Below are 10,710 nucleotides of genomic sequence, written 5' to 3' on the forward strand. Positions count from 1 at the left end.
TAGATCACAGAAAAAGACAAAAAAACCCAAAAAAACATCCCATAGTCTGTAAAGACAGGACACTGAGTTCTCCAACTCACTCGTTGAATTTAGGCGAGCAGACTATAGCGATGGCCTCTGGCAGCATGATCTGGTAGGAGCAGTGCGTGTGGAGGTCTACGCTGGACAAGAAGGCTGTCTGTGTGGGGTGAGTCTGGGAAACACAGAGGGCAGACCTCAGTTTACTTCAGTGCTCATCACACAGCAGAACAGGACCAGTGGCAGCCATGAGGACTTATTCTTGTGAGCCAAACTGTAGTTTACGCAGGTCAGAATGTCTAAAAAAAAGTTTAACTATACACGTGAACTAATACAAACTCAAAACCAATCAGTGAACAGTTTTACATTAGGCGGCAGGTTTTAGTACCTACTCGCCACTTTGGTTGATACGAGGTTCCACACAGTTAAGCAGCATTAAAGTACGATTCATTACTGAAGAATGTGATGGGTGGTTTCTAATCCCTCTGTTTAGACAGTTTTTGACAGCCTCCATTAAACAGTCCTCAATTTTAGCTTCATATTTGAGCGTTGCTTCTTCCTGTTCTTGTCGCTATTTTCAGAATGTTTTTGTAGATGCAATGAGGTTGCAGTTACATCTTTACTCATGTGACTGAGCCATTGGTTTGCTCTGAGTTAGGAAGAATCTCAGTATGAGGTGAGCGCTCTTATTTGTAGTACTCATATAGTATTTTAATTTATTTAATACAATGCTAATATTTGGTGTTGTTGTATTAATGCAATATCACCACACAAAATATTACGATACTTTTTCCCCTCAGCCCTCGTGAACGCATGAGGAAAATCTATTTTAGTGTGAAATCAGACACAGAGGATTACCTCACTATGAATCAGTGACCTCCTTTTTAAGACATTTTACAGGGTGGCTTTGGTGACGTCTTTATCTTCTGGTTATCGTCTTATTTATCATCTATGCCTGATTTTACTCCTATAATTTACACGCATTTATATTTTTCTCTTCTGACATGCTCTTGTTTTAAAATTTCAGTGAGTAATGTTTTAATCTATTCTTTGAATAAAGTTTATAAGCTAAGCTGATTGGTGTGGGTGACTGATTATTCGTCAGCACTGACGCCAACCTGCCCATCTTTTACTCACATGTATCCAGCCGAGTGTGATGAGATCATACTGGTCCTGCATGAGGAAGAGTTCCTCCTCGTTTTCCGTGTCACAATAGTCCGGTCCGCCGCACTGCTTTGGTACGATGACGTGGGTCACAGTAAACGCATTTCTGGTCTGGACCAAACACAAAAAGCGTCTTGCTTTTATACTCATTTAAATTATGCATGTCCTGCTGTCTGCCAAAGTGCTACCCAAGGGCACTGCCTGCACAAAATTAACACTGAGCACTTACAGAGCTGCTAGCAAAAACGCTCAGTCATGCTCATAGAAAAGTGGAAAGAGCTTGAAGTTAACCCCACCAGCAAATGATATAATGTAAACAATGGGCAGAGTAGCCAAAGAGCAATGAGATAAGAGTCAAATCATCTTCTACACCTCTGAAGAGGGACATCAACTGTTGTTTAATTTAAAACCCACATTCATAAAATGTTCACAGTCTCAGAATTATTGACACAACATTTAGCACCTCTGGGCTCAAGGGCTGCATAAAAGCAACCTATCGCTCCAGCATAGCTACACTGTTCCAGCTTCTTACCAGTTTGCCACACAGGATGCCACAAGTTTCTACAGCTCTGCTTGTGTTGGCCTCAGCCAACCTCAGAAAGCTCCGGCACAACTCAGCGGGAACAGCCAACTGCCGAAGGGCATCCACCATTGTATCTGCAGAGACCATACACAAAAGCTGAATGGGAAAGTTAGACTCTTGTGAGATTCTGAAACAAGTCATGGTGCAAACAAACAAACAAACAAACGAAATTAAGTAGGTTGGGGGGGAAAGAAATCAGCTCAGAGGAATAAATACTTTCACCCAGGAGCAGGGCAGCACTTTAAATCCTGTGAAGGCCAGCCCACCGTGACACAAAAGAATGAACTCACTGTTATTCCCCGGGCTGACCAGAGACCCCGGCTTGAGTGAGCGGTCAAAGCTGGGCGGGCCGGTGGTGGGTGTGCCGATGGATGTGGGAGGGCGGTTATGTTGGTGGTTGGACAGTTCACCTGGGATCTGAGGAAAGGTAGGGGAGACTAACGGGGGGCCCTGGATGCCTGGGATGAGGGGTGTGTCAGAGGAAGGCTCAGCCGGAGTGGCAAACTCCAGAAGCACTCGTTGGCGCTCCTTCTCCAACTCTTGGCGGCGGATCATCTCCTCAAATGCACTGAACTGCTCCTGCTCCCGCTGCCGCCGCTGCATCTCAGCCACACGTTCCCGCTCTGCGTCCAGCGCTCGCTGCTTGGACTGCTGCCGTGCCAACACCACCTCCTCCTCTTTCTGAGCATGTAGCAAACACATCACATACTGGCTTAGTTTCAGCCGTGGTTTCTCTTTTTGGCCCTTTTTTTTTTAAACAGCAACATTAAATGTATTGATCTTTTTGATGATGAAACAAGTTTGCTGTAGAACAGTTAGTGTGGCACATGAACTGCTACTGATTGACTATACAAGGTCAGCTTAGGTGCATATTAATGAACTGTGATATGAGGTTACTGTGGGGCTTGTTAATGATTCACCTGCTTATGGACTTTAAATGTAAATTGGTTTTTATTTAATTACTTCTAATCTCTTAAACCTTTCCAGTGTGACTTAACCTCCTCGGACCTGGCGTCCACATATGTGGACATCACATTTTGGGATGTCTAGACCAAAATAAAAAATTTTACTCTACAAGGGCCTGATAACCACTAATGAGGACATTATACTGCAAATGTTCTACTGAAATTTAAAACAAATGTCCTCATATGTCAACCTTTTTTTGTCAGAGATAAAATCAGGTAAAAAAAAAAAATCTGGAAATTCTTTGTTTTTACATTCATCAGGTCCCAAACAGCCCAAATAGCAAAGAGAATTTAAAAATGCATGCCATGAAAGAGTTCGGGTCTTAGGAGGTTAATGCAGCAATGTGATGCAAGGGTGTAAATTCACAAAAGAGTGTCTCAGCTCACCTTTTTGACAAGATATTGAGCATATTCCTGTTCAAATCTTTTCAGTAGAGCCTTTTTGAGAATCTCAGCCTGAGGAAACGCAACATCCTTCAGTTTCTGTAGATTAATCAGAATGAAGTAAGTGTCCAACTTTCCTTGAAAACAATTAGTAATGCAAAAAAACAAACAAAATAAAACTGGATGACGACCTTTAGTGTATCCTTTTTCTCAGGAATGTTGGCTGTCTTGTAATCCCGATGCTTGGGAAGTTTTTCTATAAAGAGCCTTAGGAGGGGGGAAAAAATATCAAGACCCATAAAGGTCAAAAAACTCTTAAGAGAGGTCTTTACGTAAACTCCTTTAGCTTACTTCAGTCAATGTGGACAGAAATGTGAAAAGACACTCACGTAATATATTTATTGTAAAGGACAAAGGCATGCTCGATGTTGCCCTCCTCCGTGTAGATGTTAGCCATGCGGATCATCTCCATGCCTGAGCGGAAGTAGCGGCGTGGGGGCATGTCGTCATTAATCTCCACCGAGCTGCCCTTCTTGGTCAGGGCGCGGACGCGCTCCTCCGGCTGCAGGCTGACATCAGTGTGATCGGCCATCACGATGGCTCAACCTGTAAGACTGGAGAAACAGGCTGACTCAGTGGTGCCTTTAAGCCAACAGTGGATTCATAACGCCGGGTTTAAACATCCGAGAGCCTCTGAACACACCGTCAATCTGAATTCTGACTTGGAGGTAAAACTAAACATGATTATTTTGGTTAATACTGAGAAAAAGACAATTTAACACAATTATTCAAAGACTGTGCAGAGTCAGACTTTCATTCTCAAACAGGAATTGGAAAGTCTAAGCAGGTAAAAAACAAAACTATAGAGCTAACTAGAGTGGGGAATAAATAAGAGAACATTTAGTTGGCCCCCTTTAAACCTCTAAAATGCTGCACATTTGTTTCACAGTTTTTATGTCAGACACTGCTTCATCTGCTTTCAGAACTCTCTACAACCTTCATGAGTCCTAAGGAAATGTACATTTTATTAGAAGTTAACAGCAAGAAGGAATCTTGAAAAAAAAAAATTAAGGCATATCCAGCTGGAGTTTTTAACAAATGACTCTATTAGGAATTCACAATGACATCACTGGAAACTATGCGTATATAGAGTATATTTTAAGTTAATTAATTCAGTAAGTATGTAGGAAACACAGACTCTCGTATACGCTAGCACAAAGAGGCAGTGTGTCCAGAGTATCAAGGCCACAACTCAGTCTAAAAATCACTGGCTGCTGAATATATTTAGGAAAAAAAAAACTGCTGGGAGGGTCGATTTGGTGTGACTCGAGGTTCTCTAGGCTTCATCAGCATGCTGACTAACAGTCAAATGGCTGCTATTGATTCTCCCATGATGGCTTCTTGGCTAGAAGGCACAGAAACACAGTGTGTAAAGAGGCGGCCACTTCTTAACAGTTTAGCTCAAGAGGTGTGGCGCTGATAAAAGCAGCGGAGGGGTGGTACTTGTGGTTCATGTTGTCCAGTGCTATCTACCGTTTTCTTTCTAACATACACAGCTGCACAAACAGTCTTGCCCCCCCCCGCCCAAACCCCCCCCAAAAAAACAATACAATTGTGTGTGTATATATAGACTATATTATATATGGTCTATATAACAAGTTTGTAATATTATGTAACACATATTTAGTCACTGCTTTGTTAAGTCTAAATTATTTATGTTGCCCACATAAAGTAGATGATGAACATAAAACTAAGGAGATATTCATGGAGAAAAACTAAACTTTATTACCAATTACAACACTGATATCTGCATAAAATATTGAAACTTGTTTTGTAGACTCAGAATAGGCCTGTAGGAAGTGACTACCCGTGATGGTATTTTTGGTAAACAAAATTTGCTTTATGGATAAGTGTCTGTAAGCCTAATTATAAAAACGGCTTAAAGATATTATGTATTTAAAAAGGTGTTATTTTTCATTTGGCTCCAATACTCTTCTTCTACGCAAGAAAGCCTAGAGAAACCTTAAACCTTTTAACATGATTATCCAGTAATCTACCCTTATTGTAGACTCACACAGAATTAAAACAGGCCGAAGAGATGACAACCACAGCTGGGGTTGGCAGCGTGTGATACTAAATTTTATAGTTGAGATAAACCCTCAAGAACTTCAGAAGCATTCAGTCATCAAATGCGGGTAAAAATTAGATTTCTCAACATGACTGTGTATTTTAAGTCTATATAACTATATAATATCAAAATTAACCTGCAATAAAAACACGAATAAGGTGCTTGACATGAATAAATTCCTTAGAAAATTTATTGACAGAGTATTTGAGAAAGTAAAACGTAAAAACCACAGTGACAGTAACTTTTATGTTTACAGTCAGTGTGATCTTTATAGAAACGGGTAAATTACAAATATGTCGTGCCAGACTTCGTTTTTTATCCAAACAATTTGCCAGCTCGGTCATGGCCTATTTAACCTTCAGGGTTGCTTTCACCTCCTTTAAAAACTTCACGACACTCCCTGTGTGTCACTATATTTTCCCATCGATCCCTGTATCCCTGTCACTGAACTGATCGAGCTCTTTAAAAACGTCGCGTTAGCCTATGCTAAGTTAGCCTCTAATAAACGGGTAAAAAGCTCCCCACCTCCGTACAAATTCCATCATCCTTCTTACCTGATCGAGCCGTGAACCTGAACCCGAAGCTCCCACAGAACTACATACAAGTGGATAATAAACACGGTCAAATTACGGCCCCAAGGCTAATTGTTAGTAAGCTGCGCCTACAACCAACAGCATCTGTACACTTCCGCAATCAAAGCAACTTCCGCCCGACTAATCCTCACGCAAGCGCAGAAGTATCCCTGTAATTTAGTTTCTTTCGCATGGATATGGGCTTTGTGTTGTGTTTAAATATATATATACACTGATCTGGTGAAAATTTTCAGACAAAAATTGATTTATTTTAAGTGTTTGATGGTCATTTTGCAGTCTTTTGCTATTTGTTTGTGTAGCTATTGACTTCATGTGTTTTCAAGCTTTTCCTATATAAAAACATTTTCTAGCATTTCATTGGACAGTTCGCCTCGTACTTTACACACGCATGCGCTGTCCTTCCCCAGGTGGCCTTGTGCTCTGGTACTTTCCCTTGCTTAGTGATATGCATTTGAAACGGCTGGTCCAGAACAGCGGATGCGTTTCAGGCTGAATGGGGTGACGTCAGCCATCAGCCCAGGCACCAACCAATCAAACCACGGTATCCTGAGAGAGAGCGACGTGGTTACTCGTGCAGTCTGGCATCAAAATGTCGAGACCTTGATTACTGTGTTCAATAATGAATATACTGTATATTAAGTGTAACCAGCAATTAGCCTAGCTCGTTCGAATATGATGGACGATGTTCCACGAAGCAGCATGGCTCGTTGGTCTAGGGGTATGATTCTCGCTTTGGGTGCGAGAGGTCCCGGGTTCAAATCCCGGACGAGCCCTTTATTTGTTAATGTTTACGGACTGTATGAGATCGTGGGCGCTTGGGCAGTAAAAAAAAAGTATACACATCCATTGATGTAGCGCACTTTATGCAAATGAGTTCTCACTGTGTTCGTCAGGCTTATCTGCGTGTCTTTAGGGTACTTTGTGGGTTTATTATATATAATCGTAAATAGAATTCACATGAAATGTTCTGAATTACACGGTAGGGATGGAACAACACATTTACTTTGAATTACTTTTTGTGATCACAGTTTACTTCATTATATTAATTGAACATTTAAGGATGAAATTGGGAATTTAAACCAAAAATTAAATGACAAATAAATTTGGAAAATAAATCCGTCCACTCCTTCTTTTGTGGAGTTCTTACCATAATAACATATTTGTTTGCTTTGGCATATTTTATATCATGACCTGTATTTATCTTATTATATTAAATTCATTTCTGCTAGTTTTTTTTAAAGGTTTAAGATATTTAACAATATTGTTTAGCAACACATGAACGTTTTAAATCATTGGTCAGTTGCCACTAATGGATAAATAGCTTGTTGACCTACTTCTCATTTTTAAAATATTTTGCTTCCAAGGTAAAGTGTTTTTTTTGGGTTTCTGCAGGTCTATCAAATTTCTTCTTTGCAATTTCTTCTTTCTATGCATAAAATACAACAAGCATTTTTGGGCATGTCTATCTCAAAAAACTAAAATTTGTAATTTAGTTTACTCTTAAAAAAGAGAGACAAAGACAACAGAGTTTTACAGGCATGAAATAGTATTTCTGCACAAATAAAGTGACCCCCAAAGCATCTGAAATGAGGGTGTATTTCTTTTCTGAGGAAAAAAAAAGTTGGGGATGAAAGATGTGGCAGGCCTGAAAATCCTATCTACAGCAGGCAGAAAGGGAATCAGGTACGACAGTGAATGTGTAAAGCCCTCTGTAAAACACAGTGGAAGCATGTTGATGGCTTTGCACTTCATGGCAATTGCCAAGATCTTATCAAAAATGACAGAAATATGGACACAGATAAATACTATGAGGGAATGTAATTTGGAGGGTGTCTGACTGGCAGAAGGTTTATTTTTCACAGACTGATCCCAAACAGACTGGCAATGCAGAAAAACACACAGAGGAGCATGGACCGGGCTAGCCAATGTTCAATAATGATGACCTCAACATTAGTGAATAGTCAACTACCTCACTTTTTGTTCAACAATAAACAACCTATAACAATCCTTTTTTGATCCTTTTAATTATAATTCAGGTAGTGTGGGATCATCTTGAGAATATATATAATATGTAGAATGATGAAGTGAAGTAGAATATCACAAAACATTAGTTAAACTAATGTTAGGTAAAAATAAAAAAAAGTAAAATAAATATAAATTTGAATGTAAAGTAATATAGCTCACGCATAATCAGGGTACAGGGTTTTCGTGCAGTACCACCTTTGAACGCAAGGTGGCAGACACGGCCATGTGGAAAAAGCCAGTGCGGTCTGTGACGCCACAGTGAAAATGACCACATCCTCCACGCGTTCCTGCTGCCAGGGGCTAAAAAGCAAGCGTCCTGTCTGTGTGAACGCCTGAGCAGCGCCGGATGGATCGTCCCCACCACAGCTGACATTTTCACTCCCTGTATTTGACGTCGCGGTTCGTGTCGGAGCCACGGGAATTGAATTGTTGACAGGAATTGACGTCAAGCCTGATTTTCTGTCCCTAACAGTGGCACCCGGTAAGCTAACTCTCCAGGCTAATCTAAAACCAGCTAATATACCTGACTCCAGGTTATCAGACCACTAAGATAAAACGTCTGCTCAGTTTTATTGATGAACACAGGGTAGTGTGTCCGTGTTTATTCAGCGTAAGCATTTAAGACCATAGCTAAATAATCAATTGTTTTTTAGTGTAGAAGCTAACATTATAAAGCTAGATAAGTAATCTTCAAGCTTTTTAACTCATTCAGTTTTGGGTTTAGTGTTCTCCACGATAATCCATAGATTTGTCTTTGGTGAGAAATAAAGGAGTGCAGACAGGTGAGACTCACCCAGGTGTCTGTAGAAATCTGCCAATAAAAAAAGAGTCCCTTTAATGTATGCATGTAATATCTGTTTTCTGGCACACATTAAATCTCATTTTGGTCACTGGAAGTCGGAACTGTTATTCAGTACTACTACTGCTTCTAATTTTTACTCAACTTATATACAGCTGTATTGCATAGGATGAGTTAATTGTTAATTTATCTTTTATTGCTCACACTGACAGTTGCTTAAACCTGTAAAGTCCACTGCCTCGTCAGTCGTTTAGGGTCGCTTGTAGTTTATAGGTCACATTATGAAATGTTATAGTTTATATGACAGTCTGCAGAAAGTCAAAAGTAATAATGATTAGGAGTATTGTGAATGAGATTGGAGCCTTTACAAGTATCTCAAAGGCCCTTTATTTTAATTGTTAACTTTACAATTCAGTTTAGTGTTTTATTTAGTTGTATTTCATTTTATTACTTTCAGTGTTATTGTTGTAAAATAACTACAGTGTGTGTGCATACAGACACTATGGTTTGGAGATATGAGCACAGAGGGGTGTACTACAAACATGGTTTAACACAGCCAGCCTTTCTTTGCATTAGCTGGTGTGACCAAAGCTAAAACCACATTTGGGGATAAAAGATATCAAATTCTCTGTTAAGCTGACTTTCTGCTTCAGGCTCTGTGGGCTTTCACATATAAAGGGGCATGTCGCATATGTCATACGATTCTTGCTTTATAAGATATACATTAATCATTTTTTAAAGCAATGATGTTAAATTTGTTTGGTGCTGAACTTTGTAAAATAAAAAAGCATGGCAGCTTTTCCTTTGACAGCTCTCTCTCTGTGCGTGCACCACCTACACAAACATGTTGTGCGTGGAGTGGAGCCAACACTAGACATGTGAAGGGAAATACTATTAATAGAGTTTGGATTGCAGGTGAGAAATGAGCAAAGATCTGATCTGAAAAGATGTGCCTGTTGTCACTGATGCATGATCTGGCTTTTTTCAGTCAGGATTAGACTGACATCTGTCCTCCTCCTGCCATCAGTGGTGCATTTTCGATATGAAATTGGGACGGGTGAGATGTTTCACTGCTCTCACAGGCCCATTGGGTGATGTGTATGCGCTTTACTTTGTGTGCTAAAGGCCCTGGATTCATATTTTGTTTGTTCCACGCCTGTATGATAGCACATAATAATGCACTATCATACATACTTTATATGTGCATTATCTGCAAGCACCTCAAGCTTTCCAGTTATCTACAACAAGATGCTTTACTTTATGTGTGAGTCTGCCGTTTTCAAAGGCTTTTCTGACTGCTATCACGGCTTGCTGTGCGTCTCGTTGTTCTTCAAGCATTTAACTTGTCCCAGGTCATGGTTTCCTTTCACTAATGGATTTCAAAAAATTGCGTAAAAAGTGCACACAACAACAAAAACACTATAATTCAGAAACACGGTTTGCCGATCTGTTCAGCTGTTCGTGGCACTTCCTACGTTGAAATAAACGTCATCGTGTTTTCAGAACAAACTATCACATGTCAGCCATTATTTGCAAAACCCAAATTTTACATTTTTGCAGGAAATGTAGTTTATTTTCCCCCTCGGGGCCTTTTGAATGCCCACTGGTGCTACTGAAAGAACTATACAGTTTCTGTATAATTCCAGGAACACTTAGAACTTTGACCTGTTGAAAATGGTTTATTTTGATGCACATGCTGCATTTTGCAAATTGTGCACAATATTTATTTTAGTTTTTGCTGCAGTTTTTAAAAATGAGCTTATCTCAGAAATTATGAAGACACTTAAAATAAACTTCCTGTGATTGGAAACTATTTTGCATAATGTTTTTGCATTTATAGATTTAAGGGATATCTTTCACATTTCTGTAACTAGAAAAACAATTTTCAGTTTCTTTTGTAGTCTTTGCACTTTTTTAGCAATTTATGTAGTTACTAGGGGTAAAACGATACACAAAATTCACGGTTGGTTTGATACTTTGGTGTCACGGTTCAATATTTTTTCGATACAAAGAAAATGTTCATGCTTTTTTAATTTGTCATTTATTAAAAT

The 10,710-nt window shown here is 39.6% G+C and overlaps 2 protein-coding genes and 1 non-coding gene across 3 annotated transcripts in view; 2 read left to right on the top strand and 1 right to left on the bottom strand.

The window, feature by feature from the left end:
• The window catches only part of LOC102203907 (STAM-binding protein-like A), a 6,402-nt gene extending 418 nt beyond the window's left edge, over positions 1-5,984 (bottom strand). Inside the window, exons 1-8 of the mRNA XM_005730531.2 lie at positions 5,797-5,984; positions 3,504-3,728; positions 3,306-3,381; positions 3,118-3,213; positions 2,056-2,446; positions 1,715-1,839; positions 1,156-1,293; positions 81-193 (exon numbers count right to left, since the gene is read on the bottom strand). Of these exons, the coding sequence (XP_005730588.1) occupies positions 81-193; positions 1,156-1,293; positions 1,715-1,839; positions 2,056-2,446; positions 3,118-3,213; positions 3,306-3,381; positions 3,504-3,706 (1,142 nt within the window). The 5' untranslated portion in view covers positions 3,707-3,728; positions 5,797-5,984. The remainder of the gene's footprint in view (positions 1-80; positions 194-1,155; positions 1,294-1,714; positions 1,840-2,055; positions 2,447-3,117; positions 3,214-3,305; positions 3,382-3,503; positions 3,729-5,796) is intronic.
• Positions 5,985-6,536: 552 nt separating this feature from the next.
• On the top strand, positions 6,537-6,608 carry trnap-ugg (transfer RNA proline (anticodon UGG)). The gene has a single exon. It is a non-coding gene; the product is annotated as a tRNA-Pro (tRNA).
• A 1,477-nt stretch (positions 6,609-8,085) lies between these two features.
• Positions 8,086-10,710, top strand: part of slc39a14 (solute carrier family 39 member 14) — a 27,883-nt gene continuing 25,258 nt past the window's right edge. The window contains exon 1 of the mRNA XM_005730532.1: positions 8,086-8,341. The gene's annotated coding sequence lies outside the window, so the exon portion shown is untranslated. The remainder of the gene's footprint in view (positions 8,342-10,710) is intronic.

The sequence above is a fragment of the Pundamilia nyererei genome, unplaced genomic scaffold (assembly GCF_000239375.1).
Source record: "Pundamilia nyererei isolate P.nyererei 1_Seehausen unplaced genomic scaffold, PunNye1.0 scaffold00038, whole genome shotgun sequence".
NCBI lineage: Eukaryota > Metazoa > Chordata > Actinopteri > Cichliformes > Cichlidae > Pundamilia > Pundamilia nyererei.